Source organism: Neurospora crassa, linkage group III (assembly GCF_000182925.2).
Source record: "Neurospora crassa OR74A linkage group III, whole genome shotgun sequence".
NCBI classification, from domain to species: domain Eukaryota; kingdom Fungi; phylum Ascomycota; class Sordariomycetes; order Sordariales; family Sordariaceae; genus Neurospora; species Neurospora crassa.
Window position 1 is genome coordinate 262,555 of NC_026503.1, and position 13,790 is coordinate 276,344.

Below are 13,790 nucleotides of genomic sequence, written 5' to 3' on the forward strand. Positions count from 1 at the left end.
CGTGATAAGACAAACGGCATGGAAACAGGCTGGTTGATGTCTTGAAATGTCTTCCCGTTCCCTGTCATCCCTTCGAACCCTCTGTCCACGGCTGCCAAGAACATTCGGTTGAGCCGTCTCATAGATGTGGCAGCACCTCCAACCAGCTGGGCATGACAAAGACGCCGTATGGCATGTGTCGAAGGCTGATGAACGACTCCACGATAAGGTAAACCCTGGCAGCCACGAATGCTACGCTCATAGCCAGCCAAAGAACCTTCCCGACTCGCTGGTATGCTCTGCTAAAGTACCAGAGCATTTTTGTTTCAGAGTTTAGAATAAGGGTGCTTCCACTTTCGACACACATCTCCATTCTACCGCCAAATCTGATTCCGAAACAACGTTCCAAACATCTGAAGAGAATAAATACCAAGTTCAAGCAGCCACTGCCTGCAGTCAAGAGAGCTGCCATAATCAGACTGCTCACCTTCCATAAGATTCCCTCGATTTGAGTCGGGAAAATGAAATTCCAAGCAGTTAAGTGGATCCCGCCATTAATGAGAAAGAAAAAGGGAACGGGAAACATATCGAAGAAGATGAAAGGATTGTGGACTTCGTCGTAGTCTAAGTCTGCCCGCATGTACTGGGTGATATTTAGTACCATGCTTTTGGTAAGTGGAACCAAACGGCGGTTGTGGTCCATCATGAAATCGCTCTTTATTGCATCTCGATCGTGTTCGTAGGTCACGTTGGTCTCTGGGTCGCAATGCGGGGGGCGTTCAGGAGGTATCAACGTCTCAATCCGAGGATTGTAATAGAAGGCGGTGCGGTAAAGTCCTTCGGGGTATCGACAACGCCTATGGTTTGGATTCACCTCCTTGCAGTCTACATATGGCTCGGGGGTTTTGATGGGGCTTCCTTTCAGCAGAGTAATGTGTCTGATGACTCTTGCCGCTCTGACTTTATCGTCTGGCGAAAAAAAGATTCTGCGTCTTGCAAAGGTCATACATCTGACTGCACATGCCCTTTGAAACGATGGCAATCCAGTGTATCTTACCGGCAAACGAAACATCTTGGCGTAGCTCATACCGCAAGGAAGCGCGACTCCGTCCGCCTCGTCGCCAGTGATGCAAAGTTCCGAGAAAGTATCTGTAGGTGCGATCCAAGTGACCTTTTTAAGTTCCCCCTCAGAGTCCTTGAAATGTATCAAGCTCGGGGAATCCCTTTCATCGGAGGGGGGCATGGTTTCGGGATCCGCCCTGACCGCGAGCATTGACAACTCGTTTTCGTGTGTTCGTTGCGGGTATAAGCATGTCATGATATTCTGCGCCTCACAAAACTGTTCTTGGACCATCAGAGCAAGCGCATCCGCAAAGGCATCTGTAGGAATATTAATTGGGTGCGAAATATCGGCGGGTTTCTGTGACAACCGAGGTCAGATGATGGAACAATACCAGCAAGGAAGAAGGAATGCATGAAAACCAAGTATCAGCTGCGAAAAAAGGAAAAACACAACTCACAGAAAACCACGCAATATACAACAACAATGCAAAATAAGCGTGTCCGAATGTATGAATTTCCAAAAGCGATATCGGCAGCTTCTGGTTTCCCCGAAAGATGCACTGGAGCAGCATCCAAGACAGTTGCACCATGACCAGTAACTTCTGGAAACCGTTCGATTTGTTTTTATCCTCGACATCCGAAGCATGGGGGAGCAGTAAATTCAAGTGTCCAAGCTGAGCAAGGAGGCGAATGCCATCTGGTGATAGAGCAAGGTCTTCTGGGAGAGCTCCGTTGTAAGAGGACCGGAAGTAAGCTGACTCGGATGGGCGAATATCCTTAATTGAGACACGAAATCCACCCATGACAGCAAAGAAACAGAATTCCATGGTGATCTGACCCATGTGATGAACACGTTAGCAGCTATCAACCAACTTAGACAGTACAAGTGGGAAGCATGCACGTATATGACACGCACCTCGTTCGGGTTCGTTTCTCCCTTCTCTGATCTCTCTTGTACCTTTTTCAAGTCTGTCTGGAGAGCCTTTGCAAATTCCCGCTCCCGCATTGCAGCGGATAGGACTATTTCAGGGGCGAGCAATGACTCCAGACACATTTCAATCTTCTCCTTCAATACCGCAAATTTATACCAAAGGGTTTTCCACAGCGGGCCTCGTAATGGCTGCCCTTCCCGAGATGGTATTCTGGGGTGAACTGCGGTATAGATGCAAGCAACCATCGTAAGCAGGCAACTAAACAGTATGTCGCCAGTGCCTCTAGTGTTGGCTGAAGCCACCCATGGTGGAGCAATCGCTGTCGAGAGGAAATCCGTATCGTGTCGATGGCTGCGGAGGGTGTCGTGGGTGCTAGTGTTGTTCTGGGTTTCCGCGTCGCCTCCATGTACAGTAGGTATAATGAAGAGGAAAGTGATGATATAAAGGGCAGACATAATGTGAAATTCGGCAGGATGAGCTGCTTATAATTTGCAGCAGCGCGGAAAGTGAGCGTGAATTATGGTTATTCGCGTGTTCAGTTGTGCAAGCGTTGAAGTTGACGAGCTAGGTCAATCACTCCGATCCACCGGCTAGCGACTCTTTTAATACAACACGGCAGACTCGTTACTCTGGTGTACGTCGTAGCCTGACCTCGTAGTGTACGTCATTCTGTGGAGGGCAGGGCGTAGTGCACTGGACACGTCAATAGCAGATCATTGCTCGACCGCAAAGACCTGGATCTGTCCTCAAACTCGGGAACTGAGCCAGCAGTCGGTTTGGGGTGATTGGGGTGTGCGAATTCTTGTGATTGGAGACTGCCGCTGATAACCCATGTATTGGTGTATTGGCAAATTGTTGACAGCTGCGACCGCTACCAGTGAGATACAATGGCCAGACACCATCACATCTTGGCGTAGGGAGCTGAATACAGCCTTGTTGACCAGCGTCCGGATGAGCGAATCAGGACGTTGGCTTTCTGTTGCAGGTGGCTTATTGGAAACAAGGGGACCGTATTGTTGTTGACGATGCATATGTATTGGGGCCCGAGTCGGGTTGATTTGTGTTTCTCACCGAATGGCGTCGAGTGATAAACAGAGAGAGCGCTCGAGACTGCGGAGAAGTGGGCGTGAACTGCCGAATGTCGGTCAGATTCAGGGATGATAAGAAAGTGTGAGGGTTGCGGAGCCTGCTTCTAGCCCTTGTCAGTCTTGCTGCAATCGTGACCGGTTACCCATTGCTTGTCTGCTTCAAAGTCTCATGATGGGGCCATCAGGATATCGAACAAACTTGGCTGGTCTGTGAAGCTCATGGTTGGGCCCAGCACCGATCAATCTAAATGGCCGAGGTCGATTGATGAAGGTGCAACGTGCAGTTGTGGGTGTGGAGAGGTGCTCTGACAGCAAGATGAAGGGCTCTTTGTCGTCTACAAAACTACGGCATGACAGAGTGTCTGGTCGGCGAACTTAGCGGCAACAATTTGACGAGTCCCAATCATAGGCAACGTGTGACAAAATGATTCAGCGAGCCGCTGTTGTATCGCCGTCCATTGCCCAAGGGGATAGAAGTAGCGCGAAAAGAGTCGTGGTCCCAGCTGGGTGTCCGTGTGTGAAGGTGGGCGCCGAACAAAAATTGACTGGTCGCCGGTCGAGATTCGGGGGCCGCCGGGGGCCAGGACGAGAGGTTCACATCTGGGGAAATGCATCCAACGAGTTAGCAGGGCTTTCTGGACATCTTTGGCCTCCAAAAGCCACGCAAACCTTTATGGAAGCGGTCGACGATGAAAGAGAATAGTGGTAAGACAACATGTCTGGGTGACGCCATGAATATGTTGGTGTCGAAGAGAAAATAGTCGGTGGTGGAGGCGTCTGAATTTCCAGTGCTGTCCATTATGCGCGCCTGCCTAGAAACCAATTGCGAAAGTGAGAGCACGGAATGATCTGGTTTACCAAAAATGGAAAGTGCCACTGGTGTAAGTGCGCTGGGTGCTTGTCGCCGGGTCTTGGGCAGAGGGTTATGTATGAAGGAGACGCTACTAGTCATCATCGTGATTGACTACAAGGGTTGTTCGTGGAAGAATGCATGGACCATATCTCGGCACTTTTTCACACTGGTGGTCTCCCGCCCGATGCTCGAGTCAAGTGGTGGGCTTTGAATCTCGAGTCTTCCTGAAGGGTCTTTCGGAAATCCATCAAATATCTTTACAATTAGAAGTATGGATCTCAACTTCCTGAATATGAGGCCCGTCACAACTCCAGTTCAGCATCGCCATGTTGCGGGCCTTGGCAATGTCACTCTCTTGGTGATATGGTCCTGGTCCGTGCACACCGCCAAAGAAAAGAGGAATTTTGGTTCTACACCGACAGGCAGACCACAAACCATCGTGAAATCCTCAAAGCTTAACGCGGTCCAGCGCATTTGCTTTCAAGTTGCTCCTCATGCCTACCCTTAAGGATGAAGAGGTCATTACGGCAATTGCCACCGCGCCTTCTTCTACCGTTCGCAGTGTCTTGCGTGCACTCTGTGCCAATAACGACAACAAGCGGCTGATAGGCAAGATGCTCTCAGAGCTTCCGGTTACCTACGAGCAGGTGGAACAGAACATCACCAAGAAACGGAAAGCGGTGCACCAGGAAATCTGCGTTCAGTGAGGCTGTACCTTTGAACAGGGCGATGAGTCCTTGAGCTGTCGGCATCATCCATGTGAGTCCCTATGACCAGCCGGTTCATGGATCAGTGGAACTGATACCGCCCTGCGTCTTGTACCTAGATGCCATGGAACTCGACGACTCCGATGACAAATGGTGCGACTGGCCGGAACATATGGAAATAGAAGACACTCCTAATAACCGTGATTTGAATCCCGATGGCTTCACCTTTCCTTGCTGCGGAGATCCCGGGTCAAGGGCTCACAAGGGGTGCACGATGGGAAAGAGTTAGGGCGTGTTTGGCTCCCGTGAAATTGGGCTCTGAAGTCTTCAGAGCCGTTTTTTCAGAGCCGTGTTTGGAAACACTCTGAAATTTTTAGCTCTGAAATCCCCACTAAAAACCGACTCTGAAATTTCTTGCTCCACTTCGTAAAAACAGCCAATGAAATCACGTAAATCTTCTGAATTTCGAATTGAACGATTCTAAACTGTTCAAAATCGATAGAATTGCTGAAATAGCTTTCTGAAATCAGATTTTACACTTTCAACCACTACGTAACTACCCTCATCGTCACCAAAAATCGACAAAATCGACAAAATCAAAATACCAAACCGGCCAAATATTACATCGTCGTTATATATCGTCGTTGTATATGAAAGATATTAAGAATAATTTTTATTTTATAACCCTAACCCTAAAGATAGGTAGAATTTCGAAATTTAGAATCAAATTTCTACTAAATAGGACTCTAAAATACTATTCTAAAGAGGAACAGGGTAGAACTTAGAATCTTGGCATTTGCTGCCAAAATCCGGTTCAGGAGGGTCTGTGCTGTTCCTCTAAAGAATAGTTCAGAAAATCCGCTTCAGAGCCCGATTTCACGGGAGCCAAACACGCCCTTAACCTCTCCGCACGCACCCAAAACTTATAGGTACGCACCCCCACCAGAAAACTGGGGCGGTTCAGCTAATAACACCTGACACAATAGATCCCGTTTTTACCCGCAAAATTTCGTCTTTTCAATACACGCAACATCGCTATACTCTAATTATTTCTTTTCCCCTTTTTTATTTTCACACAGCCAGTTGCACGCCGTCACACCAACACTCTACCTACCGTTGCACTATCTTAAACCCCTCAACTCTATAAAAAACATTACCAGATTAGCGGTATTAGATTTACTAACCCGCTAAAGATAAAGATTTACAGGGCATTTACCAGGGATTTGCTAGGTTAATCCACCTGGAGATATGACAAATTACGATTTTTACAGCCAAAATAACATATTTTACATGTCAGCTGTCAGATCCCAAAAAGTGCGTACCTGTAAGTTTTGGGTGCGTGCGGAGAGGTTAACTCATGAGAAAACACCAAGCTGCAGATGGGAAACGGGGCAGGTATCAGCCTTCGAAGACCAAGAGCGGTATACTCGCAGCGCTTGAGGAGTTAGAGGCCAAAGAGAGAAAGGAGAGAGCCGAAAACTGGGTCCCCAAGAGAGATGGCGTTCATGTCTTTGCCTCACGATCTAGAGGTAGAAATTGACTCTTCGGAACGGCGTTGCCCGAATAGGTACTCACCATTGTCGTGGTTTCAAAGAGGGGCGTTCTTACCAATACAGCGGCACGCGGGGTTGTCTGCGAGGACACGAGCCCTAATGTACGCTGTTAGGGCTCGCCTCGCTACCTCATGCAAGTCTTGCGAACAAGTCAAACCTCCCGAGCCCACGAACGCATGTTATAAGTTACTGCTCCAATATCTCCGCACTTCCAAATCCAGACCCCGGCACTTTTTGGGGGGTAAATATCTTCTCATCCAATCATTCCCAAATATCCAGAACCAATCGACCCCCAAATACCTACCCCTGAAAGCGGCAATCATCGGACCCAAGATGCCTCCAGCTCCGGCTTCGGCTTCGGCTCCGGCTCCTCCTCGCCGTCCAATCCCAGAGGAGCTCAAGAATGTCTACCTTATGATGGCCATCCAAGAAGCGCCCGAGTCCACCATCCGGACTGTTCTCCGAGCTCTCTGCGGAGACGCCGAGTACAAGGCACGAATCGTGACTCTTATGTTCAACAAAAAGCTCCCACTTAGACCCGAAGCCATCACCACGGCAGCTGAAGCCTCCACAAGCGCTTCAGGATCAAGAAAGAGAAAGGCACCCAGCACGGAGATCTGTATCCAATGTGACGAGCCCTTCGAAGAAGGAGACAAGAGCGTAACGTGCAAGCATCATCTGTGTAAGTCTTACACACCCAGTGATCCGTCCAGGAAGTGTGGGATGCGAGACTAACGCGACTTCGACGTGCAACAGTTGACATGGAACTAGACGAAGACGACGAGACTTGGCTTGAGATGCCCATTTTTCCAGAGGAAATAGCGGACACTCCGTTCTGCCGCAAGGAAAACCCATAGGGCTTTGTCTTCCCTTGCTGCGGTACAAAGGGAAGCAGAAGCAGGGTAAATAGGGGATGCACAATGGGGAGACATCGGGCGACGGATGGGAATAGGACCAAGTATCCCGGGGATGTGAAGGAGAGTTCTAGCGAGGAGGACGACGCCGACGAAGAGACGGACGAGGATAATGATAACCCGGAGGGACGGGTTGAGGGTAAAGAGAAGGACGGCGATGAGAAAGAGGCAAGTGACAGAAAGTGATAGTTTGGTTGAGATTCAGGACCTACAAAGACAAGGGATTGTTTGGTGGCAGTATTGGCGGGGAGATACACATGAAGGAGTTGAGGAGATGGACGAACCACTCAATTGGTAATGATTTGCGTTATGTTGTCGTTCAATGACTTTGATCCTGTACACTGGACGAGATGGGCGACCAAGGGTTAGGGTAAAAAGGGTGCAAGTGATGTGGGGCCACCCGAGCCGCCTATCGATACGATACCACCCTTCACTGCCCGGGTTCCAAGCTGGAGACTGGAGGCTCTCTGTCCCACCAACCACCAGATGTTGACAAGTCTTTCCTCTTTCAACGACAATTCCATATAACACCAATACTACCTCTCCGTTTCTTCGGTTGCCGTCTTCGTTCATGCCTCCGCCACACTCACCAACGCTCAGCAACGAGCAGCTTCGAACGCTATCGCCTTGGCGCCCGAAGACACTGTCCGCGCCGTTCTCCGCGCTCTCACAGCAGATGACGTCTTCAAGTCACGCATTGCGACACTCATGGCCAAGCTGCCACTTAGACCTGCGACCACAGCAGCAGAAAACAGTGGCGAGTCGAATGATGCTTCAAAGAAACAGAAGGCTGCCACTGCGCAAATATGCATCCAATGCGACGAACTCTTTGAGGAGGGCGATACCTCCGAAACGTGCTCGTATCATCCTTGTAAGCTACCCTCCAACGGGCGCATTATCGCCCTCAATACCCACTCCCCATAAAACAGTACCTACGTACCTCAATAGCATAGACAGACATTTGACTAAGAATGGAACTCTCCTTAGACGACATGGAATTAGATACGGACGCACCCGGTTGGATTGAATGGCCTCGTCGAGGAGTCCAAGAGACTGAGATTATGCGAAGGGAAAACCCTGATGGGTTCGTTTACCCCTGTTGCGAAGCACTGGGCAGTGAGGGACATGTGGGTTGTACGATAGGTAGACATAGGGCTGCGGATGGAAAGAGGGGGAAGTTCCCGGGGAGCGATGATGAGAGTTCTAGTGAGGAGGAGGAAAAAGAGACGGAAGAAGATGAAGATGAGAATGATGGGGGCAAGTGATGAGAAGGATAGGAGCATGGACACCTTCCCAACGGGTACCTAACCTCAAGGCCAGAGAACGCGGCAGAGGTGCGTAGGTGACCAAGGGTTAGGGTACAGAAGTGCAATGTTCAGTAAACAGAACCATCGGGCGGATGTCATCTGTTGCTTTTTTTTTTGTTTTTCTTCTTCTTGAACACCCATACCTGGCCAAATTATTTTGCAAAGCATATTGCATAGAGAATCATGCATGGCCAAGTATGCATTAATCAGGCCGTCAAGAATGGTGCTGTTAGGTTGAGGCTGAGATGTTGTGTTCCATTGACCAAGTTCGATTTGTGGCTCATCTGCCCTGACCAAGGTTTGCCAAGCCATTAGGAGAGTGGGTGATAGAGAGAGCATGGACATGGGGCATCCCCGCAAAGCACCCAGCGCTACAAAGTTAAAATTGACGACGGGCATCACACGGCAGCGACTGATTTTCTGCAATGCTTGTTTTGTGTCCCGCAGACGAGACGACGAAATCGCCAACCGTGCTCCTCCTGGGCGGCTCTCCTGGATCTAGAGGTAATCAAAGGGTGAACAGCTCAGTGGAGCCATGAGTCAATACCGCAAAAAGTCGGGCCATCGATTTTCAACTTTTCTGAAAATCAGGCATAGTCTGTAAGCATACTGCAACATTCATGCCCGCCAGAAATTGTATGCAAGATGCCCCAGGAACCAAATGCGCCAAATTTTTGCCTTCTTTGCCTTGCTCAACTGTCTATGCAGTGCCTTGCGCGCCCTTTGATCAAAACCACAATGCAGACTGTAATGCCTGATTTTATTTCAAAAAAAAATCAGAAGGCCGGTAAGTCATGTACTGCAGGTTTCAATGTTTATTATTTGCAACAACAACAGTGTACACACATTTCGATCTGTCCAGGCATTCCGTCCTTGGCCTCTACAGCATACACCTGGCAAGACCAGAAACCCTGCCTGTCAGACTTTTGGCATAATATAAAAGTCCTCCACCCCCCATGTTTCGAAGTCGAGTTATCTCTCAAGATCATTATTCTACCAGACTCACAATCCAACCGGTTCAGGACAACAACCGTAAACATCCCGACTTCTGCCAGACAACCCATCTCCCTAGCTCTCATCCCCTACATCACATCATTGATATAAGAACCGAAACCACATACCCCTAGTCCAACCGGTTCAATACTATAGCCTCAACCATGGCGTGGAACAACGAATCAATGTGCTGGGGGCCCCCAATGATCAACCCATGCCGACCAGCCGCCCAGAGCCGAAACATCATTGAGCAAATCAACACAGCTCCAGATGACACCATTCGAGCCATCCTCCGTTATCTTACGGGAGATTATGATACGAGATTCATGATTGAAACCCTCCTCCCGAAACTTCCACTTGACGAATCCGAGATGCGGACTCACGAGGACGAGAGCAGTAGGAAGCGGAAAGCCGACACTCACACACCCGAAGATCAAAACCCAAAGAAAAGAAAGCTGGAGATCTGTCTCCAGTGTGATGAGGCTTTTGAAGAGGGTGACACATCTGCATCGTGCCGATATCATACCTGTATGAACACCAAACCTACCTACCTACCTACCTGTCTCTTGCACAATTGAGAACGTAACAGCTGACCTGAAGCTGCCTGCCTAGCGATACAATTCGATCCCGAAGCGCCTTATTGGCAGAACAAGCCCCCTGGGATTAGAGAAGACGGATCAGTTGGCAGGACAGTACACAAGCCAGGATACTGGTTCCCCTGCTGTCATCAGTGGGGAACGCACGACAAGCTCGGGTGCAGGCTAGGTCCGCATAGAGCTGCCGATGGAGTGCGAGAGAAAGACCTCGATGGCTGGAAAAGCTACGAGGCTTATCAAAAGGCTATGGGTGTACCAAACAAAGAGGACATGTTGTCATGGGAGGCTCATTGCATTGATCTTCGAAAGCAAGCCTCGATGGCAGCAGAGTCGGATTTCGATGCGGAGGAGTCGGACTCTGCTTCAGAATCAGATATAGAGGAGTCGGACTCCACTCCAGCCACGGAACAGTCGGACAAGTCTAGAGGTACTCCAGCTACGCAGGAACCAGCCACCTCGAAAACCACCCAGATCCCAGAGGTCGTCATTACCAATGGGGAAGGCGATGATGAAGAGGAGGGACCCAGCTGGGTCGATGAGTGTGACAAAGCTGGCCGGAACTTTCCTGACATTACGGAACTGCCTAGGAAAAAAAGGCGCGCCTTGTTGAGGGCTCAAGAGATCGCTTTTCGGGAGGCCTTCCCTACTCGAGAGGCCTATGAATCCCATTGTGGACCTCTTCTGAATCACCAGACCTTGACGGCCCCGGTGGAGGTACACACGATGGTATCGTATACCAGTGGCCTGGGCTCAAGTGATCTCAAGCGACAGCGAGAAGAAAGCCCGGGAACAGAGCGGAGGAAGGGAAAAAGAACTGATTGAGGACAGGACGGTGTACTAATTAAGGAAGGGAAACGCAGCTTGTATCGAAGGAAACACAGCTTGTATCGGAGGAAACACAGCGGAAACAAAGGCAGCCAATGATGCCAGAAGAGAAGACCAGTAGTGAATGACAAACCGAGTGAAGGGTTCCAGAACAGAGTAGGGCACGGTCCACGGACATCCAACGAAATGGATTTTGTCTCTCAATCCGTACCCTGACTTCTTTGCACAAACGCCATACAATTCTCCGTCTGTCGTACCTCATCAATCCCCTTCCACACCCCACCACCAGCCGCAGCAATCAAGCGCCCAAAATGGCCAACGAACAAAGCATGCCGCTTCCACTAGTGGACGAGCGCAACAGGAAAATGCTTGATGCGATCCACAACGCTCCCTGCATGAGCCTCCAAATCGTGCTATTCTCTCTCTACGCCGAGGGCGACGATAATCTGAAGACGCGCATCGAGGATCTAGTCCACGACTACACTCTGACCCTTCACAACTTGAACGCCGGAATCGCGACACCTGCCAGCGAGCTGAGAACTGAGCCAGCGACAGAAGTTCCACTTGCGAGAGAGGAACCAATTGATAACACAATCTATTGTCCTGTTTGCGGCGATTACTTTGATCCGGACGACGAGGACGATCTGTGCTTCCATCATCCTGGTATGTCTGGTTTCCCCCCGTTTACTGGCTACCTACTCTGAGAAAGTGCTGACTCGTGCGTCGGTCGTTGACTGGAACAGGCAAAAGGATCGCCATCCCCGGCTTTGACAGCGTGGCGTACGAAAAGGAAGTTAGTCCCGAGGCGTACGAATTCAAGGTAGAGGAAGGCTTGGACACGGAGGAGAATCGTTTGGTGCCGGTTTGGGCAAGCACTTGGGACTGTTGTGGAGGGGCGGGTGCTTCGAGGGGGTGTGTTCAAAATGTTCATGTGGAGTACGTGGAGGGTATGGAGGATTGGGACGACAGTGATAGCTATAGTGACGAGAGCGGGAACGACTGAGCTGGATAAAACATTCGGCGCGTCGGGGGGCCATACAGGAGAGTCACGCGGAAAAGGGAGCTATGAAGGAAGGTATATCACGGAAGGTGAAGCTCGGATGTTGTGGCGAGGGAAGTCGGCTATGACAACGGGAAGTAGCTCGGAGATGATTCGTTTCCATTCAGCTGCTACGATTCAGACGGAAGGTACGTTTGTCAAGGGGACAGGTTGGATTTAGATAGGTCGTGGCCCCTTTCTTTTTCTCCCGATTTCACTGCTTGCACCTTCCGCTGGCAACCACTTTCTCTCGCTTCTTACATGACAGTTTAAGTTACACCAGTTCGCTCCCTTTTTTTTTTCTTCTTCTTCTTCTTTTCTCTCCAGAGAACACCAAGAACCTTGTTCCCAACAACGACAGTCAACTCCAGCGCCAGTTGTTCAGTCTCCACCCTTCTGACTTCATTGAACCGGAATCCACCACATCCTGTCACTCCTCAAGTTCCAAAGCTCAAAATGGTCGACGAAACTACCAAACTGGTTCTTGAAGGTTTCCCGTCCGTTACAAACCATGGGCGGTTCCAAAAGACCATGGATGCAATCCATTCTCGCTCCAAGGTGGTTCTTCGCAGGGTTCTCTTTGACTTATTCGTGTCGGACATCAGTGACCCTGAGACCCTGCAGTCGCGCATCCACGAGCTTGTCGCCGAGCGCTACGAGTATGCAAAGTCTCACGAAGTCTCACTGCCTACCAAGAGAAAAAGCGAGGAGTCCCCGGGAAAGAAGAGAAGGCGCAAGAAACGAAGAAAGACCGCGACATACATATCGGAAGGGCCGGATGAGTGCACCCGTTGTGAAGAGGAGTTTGGACCCGAAGACCAGTCGAAGGGTTGCTTTCGCCATCCAGGTGAGTACCTCTAGGATAGGCCAACCTATGCATTTCCTTCCTCCTATTGTCTTTGGTGGTTTCCAGAGGCTGAGATACTCTTGCTGACTACCTACCTACCTTTGTTGAATGCAGGCATCATGCAACTCAACCGTGCGTCCTACTCCTGGTGGATCGAGGAGGGCATAGATACCTCTGAGTATACGTCGAAAGAGCTAAATGCTCCACATCATCGCGAAGAGAACCCAGACGGGTTCACCTGGAGTTGTTGTGGTCTGCCTGGTGGTCGACGGGGTTGCAAACGGTGTCCACACAAGGCATATGAGGGCGATACCGACTACAGTGGAGACAGTGAAGATAGTGAAGATAGTGATGAGGCTGACGACGACAGTGGCAGTAGCGATGAAAGTGATGAGAGTGATAGTGGCCAGGATGATGAGGATGACGAGGATGATTGATGGGACACTTGAAAACAAGACGTAGTTGGGGCCTCACAGAGAAAGATGATGGATGTCCGTCCAAAAGGAGATTGGGCCTTGGGTTGTAACTGGAAAGTCTGACTCCACTCAAACTTGCAGTTCTTTGGTTCAAAGCATCAGTCAATCAATCAATTTGCACTCCATTTGGGTTCCTCTGTTGCAAGTCAAAGCAGCCGGTAATGGCCCGGAGATTCGGTGGTCAATTGATATGGCCCGTGCATGACTCCACTCAAGCCCCTGTGATGCCAAGATGACTGACAGCAGTGGTGTGTTGCTTGCAGGGAGAAACGACGCTAGCTCGGTAGCCTGTAGCGCGCGATGGAGCTGCTAGGTACCCGCAGTGCCGGCTCAGTCGATTAGGTCCTTCTCTCTTTTTCCTTTTCTACATATTTATCTTTGCTTTCGTTTTTGCGCGTATTCAATTCTTCCCTTCTGTCAAAGTCCCCCTTCAGCCTCGCTCGCTGAGTGGTTGCCTGAATTGAAACGAGCAAGGGTTTCCTTGTGTTTCCGGTAAGTGACTCGATCGGCCAATCTAGATTCTGACAAGATGTGCATCGGGCTGGGGATGGCTCGAGTGTCGTCGGTAAGCGAATACGACACGTGCCCCCTGGAGTGTGCACTATTAGCATTCTGAGGC

General features: G+C 49.9%; 6 protein-coding genes across 6 annotated transcripts; 5 read left to right on the forward strand and 1 right to left on the reverse strand.

Moving 5' to 3' along the window:
* Nucleotides 1-900: 900 nt before the first annotated feature.
* NCU09177 (hypothetical protein) lies at nt 901-1,868 on the reverse strand (the record flags this gene model as incomplete). Its single annotated transcript, XM_953994.1, has 3 exons — nt 901-948; nt 1,037-1,399; nt 1,500-1,868. 3 exons carry the CDS (start codon nt 1,866-1,868, stop codon nt 901-903), a joined length of 780 nt encoding a protein of 259 aa, XP_959087.1.
* Nucleotides 1,869-4,185: 2,317 nt separating this feature from the next.
* NCU16611 (hypothetical protein) lies at nt 4,186-4,621 on the forward strand (the record flags this gene model as incomplete). Its single annotated transcript, XM_011395711.1, has 2 exons — nt 4,186-4,286; nt 4,384-4,621. The coding sequence occupies 2 exons, from the start codon at nt 4,186-4,188 to the stop codon at nt 4,619-4,621; spliced, it is 339 nt and encodes a 112-aa protein (XP_011394013.1).
* Nucleotides 4,622-6,507: 1,886 nt separating this feature from the next.
* On the forward strand, nt 6,508-8,588 carry NCU09178 (hypothetical protein; the record flags this gene model as incomplete). The annotated part of the gene is made up of 5 exons (XM_953995.2): nt 6,508-6,856; nt 6,931-7,006; nt 7,127-7,260; nt 7,699-7,959; nt 8,076-8,588. 5 exons carry the CDS (start codon nt 6,508-6,510, stop codon nt 8,351-8,353), a joined length of 1,098 nt encoding a protein of 365 aa, XP_959088.2. The 3' UTR covers nt 8,354-8,588.
* A 964-nt stretch (nt 8,589-9,552) lies between these two features.
* NCU09179 (hypothetical protein) lies at nt 9,553-10,806 on the forward strand (the record flags this gene model as incomplete). Its single annotated transcript, XM_953996.1, has 2 exons — nt 9,553-9,916; nt 10,001-10,806. 2 exons carry the CDS (start codon nt 9,553-9,555, stop codon nt 10,804-10,806), a joined length of 1,170 nt encoding a protein of 389 aa, XP_959089.1.
* A 314-nt stretch (nt 10,807-11,120) lies between these two features.
* On the forward strand, nt 11,121-11,812 carry NCU09180 (hypothetical protein; the record flags this gene model as incomplete). Its single annotated transcript, XM_953997.1, has 2 exons — nt 11,121-11,472; nt 11,553-11,812. 2 exons carry the CDS (start codon nt 11,121-11,123, stop codon nt 11,810-11,812), a joined length of 612 nt encoding a protein of 203 aa, XP_959090.1.
* Nucleotides 11,813-12,304: 492 nt separating this feature from the next.
* On the forward strand, nt 12,305-13,132 carry NCU09181 (hypothetical protein; the record flags this gene model as incomplete). The annotated part of the gene is made up of 2 exons (XM_953998.1): nt 12,305-12,695; nt 12,810-13,132. The coding sequence occupies 2 exons, from the start codon at nt 12,305-12,307 to the stop codon at nt 13,130-13,132; spliced, it is 714 nt and encodes a 237-aa protein (XP_959091.1).
* Nucleotides 13,133-13,790: the final 658 nt, after the last annotated feature.